We start from the raw sequence: 17,577 nt of genomic DNA, 5'->3' as shown, positions 1-17,577 counted from the left end.
GGATGGAAGTGTTGGTCGATGAGGGTCAAAATTCTTTCAGTGAAAGCACAATAAGCAGTGAAAATGGGGCATCCAGGATTGTTAGGTTTATGGATTTTGGGAAGGATGCAGAAGATTTGTGTGCAGGATGTCATAGGGTGCAGACAGAAATGGATTCAGGGGAGAGGTTCAGAGAAGGGCCTAAGGTTTTAGGTAGGGATTGGAGATTGTGTCGGACATCTGGAATGGGATCACTCTTTTCTGTTGTCCAGCTCCTCTCATAACCATCACACCTATTTTGCCCATTTCCGTGTCATTCCCGTTACCTTTACACCATTCCTGCCACATTGGACCCCTGATCTATCTTTCTGAACCAGTTCATCACAGCATTCCTTTCCCTGACTAAAACACAGTCCCACATCCAATTTCTTAAATGCTGCCTAAACCATGGAATCCCCCTGAACAGCCTAACCATATAAACTCCTTCCTCTGGATCTCACTCTTTCTTTAACAGTAAAGTTCACCTTTCCAGATTCCACCAGTACCTGGCCCTCGCAAACCTGGTACTGCCATAATACATCTCCATGGTACAGGCATTCCAGAACCACATCTGATCACTCTGCAAGATACTGCTACTTTGCAATCCCTGCTTCATACACCACATCTCTATAACTGAATTCCTTGCTCTGCAGAACCTGGAGGAGCATTCCAGACACCACCTCCAGAAGTTATCCAATCTACTGACATCCTACTGCCACCTCAGGGAACTACTATCCAACCCTGGGGTACATGGAAGGGGCCTCCTCAAAGATAGCAACAAATGGATAAATACAACACAACATGTCATCATCAGCGATCGGGCGTACCCTGGGCAACACTGGGAGTAATTCCAGTGGCAGATCCTTCCACCACCAGAACATTACACCAGATTATAAATCAAAAAGGCTTTTTTCAAAGCCAGCTATTACAATAATCTCCATAAATATAGAAGTAATAACAGTAGAGAAAGAATTATTACTATCCAATATGTGTAAGACAAAGAACTGTGATCTCCTGCTCGTCCAGGAAACTCATAGAGGTTCAAATGACAGAAGGCCGAGGATACATGGAATGACATTAATCACTGAGAGACCCAGCGAACAGTATGGCAGTGCAATATTTGCTAAACCAGGTCTCAACATCTCGTCCGCAGACTTAACTGTAGATAATGACACAGAAATACTGACTGTAGCAACAGTAACATCAGTGTACAAACCACCAAACAATGTATTCCGTTTCAAAGAAACTGATAATTTCAATTTACAACCAGTGAAGTTGGTTATGGGAGATTTTAACTGCCACAGTGTATCATGGGGCTACAGAGAAACAGACCAAAGTGGAGAAGACCTTGAAAACTGGGTAGGAAGTACAGGTCTGAAGTTAATACATGATCCAAAACTACCATACTCCTTCGGGAGTGGAAGGTGGGGCCATGGATATAACCCAGATAATATCTTTACAAGTGAAAATGTTGCCCATCAAGTGAAGAAAGAAATGGGGGATCCAATTCCATGGACACAACACTGAGCAATTATTCGCACTATAGATGCAGTCATCAAACCCAGCTATACCCCCTTCAAGTGAAGATTTAACTTTAAACGAACACAATGATATCAATTTACTGAAGAACTTGATTCCAAAATCTTTGAACTAGATCCTTCTCCAGAGAAATATGATAGCTTTATAAAGCTGGTGAAAGCTGTCTCTTGTAGGTATATACGCCGCAGATGTAGAACAACTTACATACCAGGAATAGACAAAGATACAAAAACACTTATGAATAAATATGAACACCTTTTTGAAGATGACCCATTTGCTGAAGAAATAACACAGATTGGTGAAGAACTTATACTAGACATATAAGCTAGAAGGAAAGAAAAATGGTGCAATCTTATGACACAGCTCGATATGAAACAAAATAGTAGAAAGACAAGGCAATTGCTTAAGAACTTTGGAAACGACCCAACAGCTATTCCCTCAGCCATCTCCCATATAACACCTAATCAGATAGCACATCAGTTACTGCTGAATGGCAAAGTTAATAAAAAATTGTTAACTCCAAAGACCAGAGAATTACTGAGGAGAATAACTATATTGGCACACCATTCTCATTGGAAGAATTAGAAACCACAATATGTTCAATGAAGAACAATAAAGCTGGGGGTTAGATGACTTGAGGACGGAACAGATAAAAATGTTTGGACCAGCAACCAAGAAGTGGATTATAGATATGATGAATACCTGTGTCTCAAAATTGCAAATCCCAAAGATCTGGAGAAAAACTAAAGTTGTGGCCCTACTGAAACCGGGGAAACGGCCAACAGATGCCAAAAATTTCCGACCCATATCACTCTTATGTCATCTGTACAAAGTTTTAGAGAGAATGATCCTCAATCGAATCTCGGACCAAGTTGGTCAAACACTGATCAGAGAACAATCTGGGTTCCAGCCCGAGAGGTCGTGTTGTGGACAGATCTTGAACCTGACGCAACACATGGAGGTTGGATATGAACGTGGGCAGATCACCGGCGTTGCCTTTGTGGATCTTACTGCTGCATATGACACCATTAATCACAGAAAAATGTTAACAAAGATCTATGCCATCACAGTTTATAAGATGCCTGCTACAAAACAGACATTTCTTTGTTACTCTACAAAACAAGAGGAGCCTACGGAGGGCACAGAGAAATGGTATCCCCCACGGAAGTGTGCTAGACCAATTGCTGTTTAATATTTACACTAATGACCAGCCAGTTAATCCTGTCACAAGATCTTTCATTTATGCAGATGACACAGCACTTGCCGTGCAAGGTAGAACTTTCGCGGAGGTGGAAGAAAAACTCACAACAAGCCTTGAGGCATTATCTAACTACTACGATAGCAACTACCTGAAGCCAAACCCCTCCAAAACACAAGTGTGTGCATTCCACTTAGGGAACAGAGAGGCATGGAGGAAACTGAGAATAACCTGGAGAGATCAACACCTGACCCACTGTGACACCCCAAAGTACCTCGGAGTGAAGTTGGACCGGTCCCTCACCTTCAAGGACCATTGTACAGATACAAAAATGAAAGTCAGTGCGAGGAACAACATTATTAGGAAACTGACCGGCAAGAACTGGGGAGCACACCCCACAGGTCCTCCGTATATGCCCTCGCTTTGTGCTTCTCCGCTGCTGAATATGCAGCACCTGTATGGCAGAACTCCAGCCATGCCAAACAGTTAATATTGCTGTAAATGAAAAAGGACAAATTGTAACCGGCCGCTAGCGGGAAACCTCTGCTGACAAAATCTATCACCACATGGGCGTAGTACCTCCAGACATCCGAAGGCGAACAGCAGCTGAATTGCAAAGAAAGAAGCAGGAGACGGATCAGAGACACCCCCTGTTTGGATGCGAACATCAAACACCAAGACTCAAGTCGAGAAAAAGTTTCTCCAGACAATGGAACCAATCCAGACATCACCTGCAGAGCATAGGATACAACTCTGGCGTAGCTCATCAGAGAAATATTGGGACAACCTCAATGAAGAACTTGCTACAGGTCATCATCTCCCATACACGACATGGAAGGTACTCAATAGACTGAGAACTGGAGTAACTCGATGTAAGGAGAACATGAAGAAATGAGGATACATCTCAGGGGACGAACTATGTGAGTGTGGTGAACCTCAGGACCATCAGCACCTACTCAACTGCAGAAACTGTCAGAACCTGTGTCTATGGACAATCTGATTATCGCCAATGATTAGGCAGTCTGTGCAGCGGAATTCTGGGCAGCACATGAAATATAAATATGTACATATTCTCTGTAATACTTGTAATATATATGTATGACATAGTATGTATGATAAATTATATTTAATATGTTATGTTCTGGACACTTATAAATAAATAAATCCAACCCTTATCCTACCCACAGTGTTCCTCCTCATCCATCCCTCAAACACCTAAGTCCTGCCAATGTGACCTTTTAAACTTACCACATCCCCCAAAACTCCCTACCAACACTACACCAAATCCAGAGCCAAAATGTTCTCATAACACAGTTGTTAACCTTCCCACCAAAACCCTCAGCTACATAGAAGTTTCAGTCCTATCCAAAGGCCTCATCTTTAGCCCTACACTCAAATTTCACCATGCTGGACTTGTCATAGACCTACTCTCATTCTCCTGATCCCCACAATGGAAACACTTCTTTGCCACAAATCCCTCCAACCAAAATGAACAACTAAACCCTTCCCCTCCCAGTTCACACCACCATCCAATCATGATATCCCCCCCCCCCCCCCCAGCACATCTAAACATCCGCTGATCACCTTCTACGAATTCCTAGCTTCACCATCCTTACCCAGGTCTCTTCCTCAGAATGACAACCTATCCATGCAAGAAGAATAGCCATACATAACCTCAGAACAAATCCTAAGTTAATCATCCTACCCACCACTATTGTTAGGAATTGCAGTGATTACCTGGCAAAGGGCCTCTATCAATTATCCGACTCCTCCACCTATAAACTCTGCCAGAGTGATCCCATCCCAGAAGTCCAACACAACCTCCAATCCCTGTTTAAAGCCTTAGGCTCTTCTCAGAACCTCTCCCCTGAATCCATTTCCCTCCTGACCCCTTTGACCCACCGCAAACCACCTTCCACATGCTTGCTAAAATCCACAAACCCAAAACTCCCGGACATCCCACTGAGCCTAGTTATATTGCCCCACTAAAGGAATTTTGGCTCTCATTCACCAACACCTCCAACCAATTGCTGATATTCTAGCCTCCCATGTCAAAGATACCAACCATTTCCTTCAAAGGCTCTCCACCCCCCACCCTCCCCCCACCCCCCACTCCCCTCCTTTTACCTCCTGGATCCCTACTCGTCACTGTTGCTGCTACCTCCCTATACACCAACATCCCTTGTGCCCATGGTCTTACTGCTGCCCAATGTTCTTCAGACTTCAAACCCATTCCTCATATACCTTACTAACTTCATCCTAAACCACAACTAGTTCTGCTTTGAAGGAGAAGTATATGATCAAATCTGTGGCATAGCCATGGGCACATGCATGGTACCCTCCCATGTCAACCGGTTTATGGGCCATCTAGAGGAGACCTTCCTTGCCTCCCAAAACACCTAGTCTGACTCAGGTTCATCAATGATACCTACAAGATCTGGACTCAGAACCAAGACATTCTATCTGCATTCCTTCACAACCTCAACACCTACTCTCCCATCTGCTTCACATTGTCCTCTTAAATCCAGTGTGCCACCTTCCTGGACGTTGATCACCTCTGCTCTGATGGTTCCACCCGCACCTCCATCAACATTAAATCCATATACCACCAACAGCACATGCATTTCGACAGCTGTCATCCCTTTCATACTAAAAAATCCCTCCCATACAGGCTGGCCACCTCGGGATTGTGTATCTGCAGTGATAAAAACTCCCTTGCCCAGTATGTTGAGGTTCTAACCAAAGCCTTCACAGACAGGCACTATCCCCCTGGCCTAGTCCACAAACAGATCTCCCATGCCATTTTCCCTCACACCATCTATCCTCCCACCAAGAACCAGTCACAAAGGAGTGCCCCCTTTGTCATCCAATACCACTCGTACTGGGACAACTGAACCATGTCCATGGCCAGGGCTCTGATTATCTATCATCATGCCCTGAAATGAGGGACATCTTACCCGAGATCTTTCCCATCCCTCACAGTGGTGTCCCGTCAGCCACCCAACAACCACAACATCCTACTCCACCCCTATATCACTCCCAATAACAAGCCTTTGCCACAAAGATCATATACCTGTGAAAGACCCAGGAAAAACACCTGCCCAATCAACCCACCCAGCACTTCCTTTCCCAGTCCTGTCACAAGTTTATCCTACCCTGTCACTGGCCGGGTCACCTATGAAAGCAACCACAAAATCATTGCAGGGGTCTTTATATTAGTATGACTACCAAGCAGCTGTCCTACTGGATGAATGCACACTGCCAAACTGCAGCCAAGAGCAAAGTAGGCGACATTGTGGCACAACATGCAGCTGAACAATACACTTGATTTCAATGCTACTTCACTAGCCGAGCCGCCTGGATCCTCCCCTCCACCACCAGCTTTTCTGAAATGCACAGATAGATGGGAGTTACCCTTAACACACATTCTCCGCTTCTGTAATTATTTTGGCCTCAACGTAAAGTAACATACTGTTCCCGCACCCTCCACTCAACAGTTTCCATCCCCAGTGTCCTATCACTTCCTCCTCTTTCTTGTCTCCCACCCTATTTGTTTGCCGACATCTGCCAATGGACCCGCCCACATTTTCCCAGCCCCCTCCTTTTTCGCTACATTTTCCCCACCTTCCTGCCCAACAATCTCCTGATGCTGCACTTGTTGGGATTCTAGTCACTGCACACTGCACCAGACAGCACTCTTCTCTCCCTCCACTCTTACACTGCCATCCCTTCCCCAATCCCACGGGCTGGTTGAATTCTGGCCCAAGCTGCCGGAGCTGGCAGGCATGTGTGCATGAGGTGTGCTTGCTTATGTGAATGAATGGTGTGTGTTCCTCTTTTTCTGATGAAGGCTGTGGTCAAAAGCTTCATGTAAGTGTATTTTAATTGGGCCTGTCTGCAATTTAACATATCATCTTTACAGCAAGTAGCAATCTATCTTTGCGTACACTGTTCAAATTCCTACCAGGAGTTTCCATTGTTTAAATAAAAAAAATTTAAGGCAACTCAGATAACAATGATAATTGTGATTGTGATGAAAATAAGGACATTTTCTCATGTTGACAATGAGCTATTCCATTTCAGTTAAGCTGTCTTAATAATATGCAATTAAATTCTGTACTACACATATTACTTTTTAGAAAGGTGAAGCCAACAAGAATCATTTGAAAGCTACACAATACTTACTGAATAACTATATTACTACGTTAAATGTTGTTTCACCAACTTACCACACAACAGCAAAAAGCCAGCTAATGCTGCAGTCCAATGAGACACACCCATTTCAATCATCAGGTGGTACACGACAGGCATGAGGAGACTGCCACACAATGCAGGTACAAATCTCAGTGCAAATAAAGGTACCGAATCTTCATATTCTCGCCCAATACGATCAAACTTGAAGTTTCCTAATGGAAGAGAAATAACATCCATCGATTTAAATCATTCATGTTTAAAAATTACAATATAAAATCAATATTTCTTAGTACATACAAGTCCTGCTTCTTCATACAAGGAAATTCTGTATGAGCTGCTATCACAGATTTCACACAGCTAGTCTGGAGCGAATGAATTGGCAGATCTGGTGGCTACATTTATTTTGTCTTTGTATAAGTATGTTAACAAAACATTATGGCAGAATGTAAATAATATAGGAGTTAAGGTAACAGCTAATTGAATAGTAGAGGTGTTAGTCATCCACCCACCTACTCACACACGAAAATGTACAGCCACAGTGTGTATTCATCAGACACAATGTAGTTGTACTGGTGTGTGCGTGCGTGTGTGTGTGTGTGTGTGTGTGTGTGTGTGTGTCAAGGATAGAAACTTATTTATCGATTCTGCAGAGCCATTGTCCATATATCACCGAATTTCATGGATCCTTATTTTCTTGGTTTAAATAATGAAAACTGCACAGTTATTTATTTTTTCATGCTTTGCACAAGGCTTTTTGAGATATTTTTCTCATTTTCAAGTGCATTTGATTACGTGAATATTTTTGGTGAAGTTTGCATGTGTGATTTTCTGCCTGTCTTGTGTATTTTTGACGTTACACGGTTTGTTCCTCCTCTGTTATACAGAATATCACACTTACCACTGTATGTTTTAGTAATTAAAACATGCTACATTTCTAAAACAAATAATGGAGGCACAATACCTTACAACCTCAAAAAGACACGAGAGGGGCAGAAAATCACACATGCAAACATCACCAAAAATATTTGTGTATGGAAATGTATTTGAAAACCAGAATACATACTTGAAACGCACAGAACTAAACATGAAAAAACAAATAATTGGTGCATTTTTCATTGTTTAAATCATGAATGACACAGTTGTAGGCTTTCCTAAAACATCAAATATGATTAATGAAATTAAGTTATTCTTTCCTGTTAAAATTATAACTATGCTCATATATTTTGACTGTTTCTTTATATAGTTGTGGATAATAAAACAATGGAAAATAACAGGATGGAATAATGACAATATATGAGAAAGATAGATTGCTGCTCACACCATATGCTGGAGATGTTGAGTCCCAGATAGGTGCAACAAAAAGACTGCTAAACATGTAAGCTTTTGGCCAGAAGGTCTTCTTCTGGAAGACACAGCGCACGCACGCACGCACGCACGCACACACACACACACACACACACACACACACACACACAACTACTATCTCTAGCTGCCGAGGTAAGATTGAACACAGAAAAGAAGAGAAAGACGAGGACAGACCCTGAGTATAGTAGGGTTAGAAAACAATAATGAAGGAAAACAGCACTAGGTTATGAGATGGAAGAAAAGCCTTTAGGCAAAATCAATCAATCAAAAATCCAGGATGGAATAATGACAATATTATGAAAGGATATACTACTACTCACCATGCAGCAGATATGCTGAGTTACAGACAGAGACAACAAAAAGACTACTAAACATGCAAGCTTTCGGCCAGAAGACCTTCTTATGAAATAGACAACATGCACACACACATTCATGAGACACAGCTCAAACACACATGACCACTGTTGCTGGCTGCTGAGGCCAGAGTGGCCCCAGCAGCCGGAGACAGCAGTAATGTGTGAGTGAGCTGTTTTTGTGTGAATGTGTGTGCGTATGTTGTCAATGTCAGAAGAAGGCCTTCTGGCCAAAAGCTTACATGTTTAGTAGTCTTTTTGCTGCGCCTGTCTGCAACTCAATACTTCTGCTTTATGGTGAGTAGCAATATATCCTTTTTGTAATACCGTCGCGGATAACAAGTTTGTCACAATAGACAAAATTTTGGTTTCAGAAAAATTAACTTCAAGTGTAAATAAAGTTTAACTGCTATGACAAACTTCTGTCCATGACTATATAAAAAAGCAATCGAAATATATCCCAGTAAGCATAGTGATAATTTTAACAGAAAAGAAGAAGCCACAAAACTCAGAGATATATGGACAGTGTGTCTGCAGAATCAATAAATACATTTTTATCCTTGACAGGTGACAATCAACATTTAAGCTTTGTCTCTGACAAAGATTATCGCTGCTTATATATGGACATTTGATCATGCCTACTTGCACAGTATTTATGTCACTCTTGGACGTCCAACTTGTCACTTGGCAAGACTTATCATCGCCAGGAGCACCTCCGAAGATGTTCAGTTCAGCTGTGGACAAATTGTCAGGAACTGAAAAGTCTCTTCAACCATGGCCACACAGCCCAGAAGGCTCATCAGTGCATCATGAAAGCCTTCATTGTATGACTAAAAATTATATTTCAATATTATTTTTCATTGTGCCTGTCTGTGACTCAGTGCCTTCTCTAATCTATCCTTCCCATATTGTAGGAGAAGGAGGAGGAGGAGGAAATTAGTGTTTAACGTCCCGTCGACAACGAGGTCATTAGAGACGGAGCGCAAGCTCGGGTGAGGGAAGGATGGGGAAGGAAATCGGCCGTGCCCTTTCAAAGGAACCATCCCGGCATTTGCCTGAAGCGATTTAGGGAAATCACGGAAAACCTAAATCAGGATGGCTGGATACGGGATTGAACCGTCGTCCTCCCGAGTGCGAGTCCAGTGTGCTAACCACTGCGCCACCTCGCTCGGTCCCATATTGTAGGTATGCAATCCTGATCTTTCTAAAGCCGAGATTAACATAACAAATCTCCTGGCTAAAATGAATTTGCCGTAAGAGATTGATCACATGGTTCTTTGCAAGACTTTCCAGCAACAAACTTTTTAAAAGTATTATACAGTTGTAGTAGGTGTGAGATACAGCTCAATGCAAAGTTAAGTTAACAATAATAAATGTTTACGAAGTGTGACCAATAAGAAACAGGAATTTTTTAATTTCATAGGCTTTATACATCCGATTTCTGAAACATTTTTAACTTGTTGGTACACATGTTCCTGATGTACACTACTGGCCATTAAAATTGCTACACCAAGAAGAAAAGCAGATGATAAACGGGTATTCATTGGACAAATATATTATACTAGAACTGACATGTGAATACATTTACACGCAATTTGGGTGCATAGATCCTGAGAAATCAGTACCCAGTACAACCACCTCTGGTCGTAATAACGGCCTTGATACGCCTGGGCATTGAGTCAAACAGAGCCGATTGGTGAGAGATCTGGAGAATGTGCTGGCCAGGGCGGCAGTCGAACATTTTCTGTATCCAGAAAGGCCCGTACAGGACCTGCAACATGCGGTGCTGCATTATCCTGCTGAAATGTAGGGTTTCGCAGGGATCGAATTAAGGGTAGAGCCACGGGTCGTAACACATCTGAAATGTAACGTCCACTGTTCAAAGTGCCGTCAATGCGAACAAGAGGTGACCAAGACGTGTAACGAATGGCACCCCATAACATCACGCCGGGTGATACGCCAGTATGGCGATGACGAATACACACTTCCAATGTGCATTCACCGCGAAGTCACCAAACACAGATACGACCATCATGATGCTGTAAACAGAACCTGGATTCATTCGAAAAGATGACATTTTGCCATTGGTGCACCCAGGTTCATCGTTGAGTACACCATCGCAGGGGCTCCTGTCTGTCATCCAGCGTCAAGGGTAGCCGCAGCCATGGTCTCCGAGCTGATAGTCCGTGCTGCTGCAAGCCTTTACGAACTGTTCGTGCAGATGTTTGTTGTCTTGCAAACGTCCCCATCTGTTGACTCAGGGATCGAGACGTGGCTGCACGATCCGTTACAGCCATGCGGATAAGATGCCTGTCATCTCGACTGCTAGTGATACGAGGCTGTTGGAATCCCGCACAGCGTTCCTTATTACCCTCCTGAACCCACCGATTCCATATTCTGCTCACAGTCATTGGATCTCGACCAACGCGAGCAGCAATGTCCCGATACGATAAACCGCAATTGCGATAGGCTACAATACGACCTTTATCAAAGTCGGAAACGTGATGGTACGCATTCCTCCTCCTTACACGAGGCATCACAACAACGTTTCACAAGGCAGCGCTGGTCAACTGCTGTTTGTGTATGAGAAATCGGTTGGAAACTTTACTCATGTCAGCACGTTGTAGGTGTCACCACCAACGCCAACCTTGTGTGAATGTTCTGAAAAGCTGATCATTTGCATATCACAGCATCTTCTTCCTGTTGGTAAAATTTCGTGTCTGTAGCACGTCATCTTCGTGGTGTAGCAATTTTAATGGCCAGTAGTGTATATTCGCATTTTCAGCTCTTTTCAATAATTATTTTACTACTGACAGTCAAAACGGTTATACATGTTTTGGAGTGCTTGGCAAATTTTTTCTTACGAAAAAGATGGAGCCAAGAATATGCATTAGATTCTGCTTTAAAAAATGAAATAAAGTGCAGCACCGCATTCAAAATGGTAGCATTGGAATTTCACAAATCTACTATGTGTAAGACAAGAGTTCATAGGTGGTATAAACATTTCAAATAGGACCAAGAAGACACTGAAGATGATGTCTGCCCTGGATACTGTAGCACATCAGTTATCGACGACAATGTAGAAGAAGTATGAAAATGGTTCTGGAAAACTGCTGAATCACCATCAAAGAGGTTGCTATGATGTCGACATATCTTTTGACTCATGCCAAGCAATGTGATTGGATGTTTTGGGCATGAAACCTGTAGCAGCAAAGTTCATTCTGAAACTGTTCAATTTTGACCAAAAATGACACTGCGCAGACATTGCTCAGGAATTGCTGAATGAAGGTGTCAATGATCTAGAGCTTCTAAGCAAAGTTATAACAGTTGACAAAACAAGGGTATACAGGTATGACATCCAAAAAGTCCCAACCCAAGAAGGATCAAGACAAAAAAAAAAAAAAAAAAAAAAAAAAAAAAAAAAAAAAAAAAAAATTCGACAACTTCAATCACATATGAAGGTTCTTCTCAATATTTTTTTTATTACAATGCATGTTAAGTTCCTGTCTTGTGATAGTATTGTCAACAAGGAATACTACCTTGAAGTAATGCGTCATTCGCGTAAAGCTATCCGAAGAAAAAGACCAGAATTGTGGTAAAACCACTCGTGTTGAAATTGCATAATGATAACGCATCCGCTCACTGCTCAATGTTTGTTCGTGATGTTTTGGCAAAAAAATAAAGAAACCATTATGTTGTCTCAGCCAGCATATTCACCGGACATGGCCGCTGAGATCTTTCCATTCCTGAGGCTGAAGAGAACCATAAAACGATGACATTTTGCCACCACACCGAAAAATGAGTTTCAGAATTTCTTCCAAGATTGGGAAAAGTGGTGGCACACGTGTATTACATCTGAGGGGGATTACTTCAAAGAGGACGAAGTCGACAGATGAAGTTACTTTTTGAGCCTTTCACATGTGACATGTAGAGACATAACTATGATAACTATGTGGATTCAGCATTTCTATACTTCAAACGTTTTTTGATTCAGTACTATAATGAAGTCTATCTAAAGAAAATAAATTCATGATACCTAAAACAGATTTGCACTGTATCAAAAATACTTGACAGGAAGAACAGTGCACGCTATTTTGGGTGGAGAGTGATCTACAGAAACATATGTAAAATCTGGTGTTATTCACAGAAGTTCAACAGGACCATTTCTGGTCATGCTATACATTAATTAATTGGTGGATAATATTAGTTACATGCTCAGACCTTTCACATATTATGCAGTTTTCTATGCAGATGTCACACATGATAAGAAATTTAGTAACATCCTGTTACAGCTTGACAAAATATAAGTTTGGTACAAAGAATGGCAATAATATCTTAATGCAGAGAAATGTTATGTTGTGCACTTCAGGTAAAAAAAAAAAAAAATGTAGCAGCCTTTCAGTACATGATTAACAAACACAATTGGAGTCAGTGACACACAGAAGTAAAATCTGTTGAGAAATTAAAATCACATACACACAGTTGTAGGGTTTTTTAACGGGGGACTTGGGTGCTTCAAAAATCTTTGGCGAACTATACTACAATACTACTCTAGCATGTAAAATTCGTACCAGACCTGATTTATTAGAGGAAACTGTGTGTACTGAACTCATCAATGACCACAGCCTTTTTTTGAACTGGTGAGAGGGATACTATCTCCAAATGCTGAAAAATATCAACAGCCGGACACTTCACTTCAAGGACACACATCTCACGCAAACCAGCTTAAACATTACAAGGACAAGATTTCCGGTTGGAAATCGTGAATGTTCTTCTGTCAAAGAGATTTGAATCCCACAGAAATCATGAAGTAAAATTAGCATAACCCTCCCCTGGCCTCAACCTTTGCTAGTCCCTGTCCTCCACACACCATCCTCTTCCCTGCTCCCATTACAGCACTATACATACCTTCTATCCCACCAACACTCTTACTAGCCTTTTCTCTTTCTCTACTCCCCTCCACCTCCACCACTCTCTCCCTGCACAACCTACTGACACTGCACCTAGTACCCTGTACCCACCATATTCCTGCATACTCCTAGAGCCCACTCAGCCTCTTCCCCCACTCATATCCTGCTAGCCCTCCCCATCTCCACTGTATGCCGCTTCCTTACCCCCACCTACCAGACTAGCAGATTGCTGCACACATCAGACAGTCCCGGTCAGGTTAAAGCACACGGAGACAGTGGCTACACCTGTATGTAAGATGTGCTTATGTGAATATGTGTGTGTGTTTTTCTATTTTAGAAGAAGGGTTTTGTCGGAAAGCTTAACATTTTTGCCGTCTTTTTCGTTGTGCTTGTTTATAACTCAATGCCTCCTCTACGTAGTGAGGAGCAATCTATCCTTTCCACATCGCTGAGGATAAAATTAGGCTGATCACAATGAGACTCATAGCCTGTCAATCTTTCCCACACCATATATGTGTGTATAAATAAATATTACACAAAAAGTAGTCTTTGGTTTATCTATGGAGTGCAGTGTAGATTTCTTGAAAGAATGTCACAACAACTCACCACATACAAAAGACAGTGAGTCACAGACAGGCACAACAAAGACTGCTGCACATTTTAGCTTTCGGCCACAAAACCTCCTTCTGAAGTGGAAAAAACATACATATTCACATGAGCACAGCTCAAATACACATGATCAATGTCACTGGGTATTCAAGCCGGACTGAGTTGTAAGTGCACATGATGGGAGCAGTGTTGAGGGTAAGAAGGAGGCACAGGGCAGGAAGGGGTGGGGTGAGGGAATGTTTAGTGTAGCTTGTAGGAGCATGTAGGGACATGGTGGGGACAGGGTAGAGCTACTGGATGCAGTCAGTAGGTTTGGGGTGTGAGGCAAGTGGGGAAGAAGAGAAGTATTGAAGGGGAAACAGACTAGTGGGTGCATTGGTGGACTGGAAGGCTATGATGTGTTGGAGTAAGTGGAAGCCAGGGACTAGCAAAGATCAAGATCATGGGATTTACAGGAACATAGGTTTTATTGCAGGGACACTTCCCACCTGCATAATTCGGAAAAGCTGCTGTTGATAGGAAGGGGCCAGACTGCACAGGCTGTGAAGCAATCAATGACGTGAAGCACACTGTGTTGGACAGCATGTTCAGCAACTGGGTGGTCCAGCTGACTCTTGGCAACAGTTTGTCAGTGGCTCTTCATGTGGACAGACAGCTTGCTACTTGTCATGTGCAGGTAGACAGCAGCACAGTGATTGCAGATTAATTTGTAGATTACATGACTGCTTCACATGTAGCCTTGCCTTTGATGGGATACGAGATGCCTGTGACTGAACTGGAGACGGTGGTGGTGGGAGGATGTATGGAATAGGTCTTGCATCTTGATATGAGCCAGGAGACATGGGGCTGGCGGCAGTGGTGGATAAAGGATGGACAAGGATATTGTGTCGATTTGGTGGGCGGCAAAATACCATTGTGGGAGGGATGGGAAGGGAGTGAGTAGCATATTCATCATTTCAGGGCAGGATGAGAGGTAGTTATTGTTGTTATTCCATCCTGGACAGTCTGTTGTTTGATCTTGAAAGATTTTAAATTAGACTACTTACAGTGCAGCCAAAATAAAACTGGTGTGAAAATTGTAGACCACACACCAAACTTAAAATCGTGCAACAGCTTTACAACATACTAATGAAGATTTTCTGATGCATCATGCAATTTTTTTGAATTCACACACTACAACAGGCTGAACCAAGCCTCATCCATAAAATTCAGAAACAGAGACTTTAAATGTCCCAACAGCACTTCATTCAGATACCAGCAGCAGAAATGAACATGGGGCTTAATTGTCTGTGGGCTTTATCTACACACAAAAGAAAATTTGCACACATAAAAATGCAGGTCCTGTTCTTATAATGCTCTGACAATACAATGTTTTAATTACCTACTGCATGGCTAATGAGTTGGGATTATGCCTAACTTGGAACAAAGTGATAAGCTTTTAACTGGTAGAGACAGATGGTATTTGTAACTAAAAAATGCTCTTATTTGGCAATTCTGATAGGTCTACAAAATATCCACCTACATCTACCACAACCTTTTCATTGTTCTTGCTTTGAAAGCTGCAGTCTTTGCCCACTGACAATGTACAATTAATCCATGATGGTGTGCTGAAAAGCAATGTCTCTGAATTTTTTATGTGAAACCTCATAAAGCTTTTTACATAAAATAAACATTATTAACATTCTACATCTTTATTCTTCATGTTTACATATTTGCTGCTCTCTGTCGCTAGAGGGTTCTGAAATGTACTGTGTAAGATGGCAGTGTGTAATATAACTATGGTAGAGTGTGAGAAACAGAATGCTGTAATCTAGTTTCAAATTAAAAGACTTCGTCCACACCTAGAGCACACTCTTCTTCAGCATGACACTGCCAGACTCCACACAGGTGCTCCAATATCTGCAACAATCTGACGCCTTGGGTTCACTATGATCATTCTCCATATAGTCCTGACATGACCCCACCAGATTTTCATCTGTTTCTAAACTATTTAGAACACCTTTGAGGGCTTCACTTTGATAGTGAAAAGCAATGCAAGCGTAGGTGAGGTTGAGGTCCATCAACAAAGTAAAACACTTTGGGGAAATGTGTACATTGCCATGGTGACTACGTTGAGAAATAAATACTTGTCTTATTTAAAAAGCTTTAAGAATTTTCACATAAAAAATTTGGAGGCATTGCTTTGCAGCACCCCATCATTATTCTCCAATTTAGCAAGTTTTTTATGAGTCAGGGATTGGGGTTAGACTCTACTTTTGGGAGAATAAAACAGAAAGAAACATATACCTGAAGCAGCAAGCACCACATTTCTGTTTGGTAGGAAAGTGACAGATTTGATTAGTTATTATTTTTTTCAATTCTTTTCCAATTTAGACCCAAATTAAGTATCTTCAATTGAACTGTGTAGGGATAATGACTCGTACAACTACCTTCCTTGCATCAACAGTGAAATAAATGTCTGTAGAGACCTGAAAAGCTAATCACAACAATCTTTTCTTTTGTTAAGTCTATGTCCACATATAAGTGTATACCAGTTCTGATGTACATAGTAAAAAATTTAAGAGCACTACATAGCAGTAAAGTGCTGTTGCTCAGAATGCTAATTTACAGTTAATGTAATTCAAAGTGCCTTCACTTTTCTAGTGCTCATCAAAAATAGAGTCATTACAGTATAATGTTGCACTGCAGCATATAATTTAATTTTTCTCTCTCTGTCTCAAAACTAATACAGTAATATTTATTATTATTTCATTCAGTACAGAGATATATCTTAGTTTCCCCAACTGTCTGATCAATATATCTTTTTTACAACAGGCTGAAATGATTAACGGTTAGTCTATACCAAATATTCCAAACTGTTGTACATTTGCACACAGAAAAGTCTGGAATGTCACAGTATTATCTTTGAGTGCCAAGCCAACATAGTTACAATACACAAACTTTTAAAACTTTGTTACAAAAACAAATTCTACATAAATAATTTTCATAAGGCTTCTCAATTACCCTGAATGTAATGTAAGGAATATATTTACAGGCATTTTAATATTGCTTTAACAAGACCACTTCTAACAGTTCCGAACTTAGCATAAAAAATAATATCCATATGCTACATATCTATGTACACAAAAATGTTGTGAATGTTTTCTCAGATACATTGGCAAAAGATGGTGAAGTTGGAGGTGCTACTGCACTCTCATTAACTTTCGGGCAAGTATTTAATATACAGGGTGTCCCAAAAAGAATGACTTGATTTTAACTTGTAATAATATGAGACAAATGTCACTACGTAAATGAAACAGTGCTAGATGTAATCGGCATGGTCTAGAGTTTCAGAAAAAATTCACTAGATGTTGCTACGAGTGCTGACCTGGAGCATGCAGCCAGTCTCGCA

At 41.5% G+C, this 17,577-nt stretch overlaps 1 protein-coding gene across 1 annotated transcript in view; it reads right to left on the bottom strand.

Annotated features, from left to right (window-relative positions):
* Positions 1-17,577, bottom strand: part of LOC126263630 (protein O-mannosyltransferase 1) — a 176,326-nt gene that overhangs the window by 124,742 nt on the left and 34,007 nt on the right. Inside the window, exon 4 of the mRNA XM_049960721.1 lies at positions 6,985-7,161. Coding sequence (XP_049816678.1) covers positions 6,985-7,161 — 177 coding nt within the window. The remainder of the gene's footprint in view (positions 1-6,984; positions 7,162-17,577) is intronic.

This window comes from Schistocerca nitens, chromosome 6 (assembly GCF_023898315.1).
Source record: "Schistocerca nitens isolate TAMUIC-IGC-003100 chromosome 6, iqSchNite1.1, whole genome shotgun sequence".
NCBI lineage: Eukaryota > Metazoa > Arthropoda > Insecta > Orthoptera > Acrididae > Schistocerca > Schistocerca nitens.
This window is presented reverse-complemented; position numbering and strand designations above follow the sequence as displayed.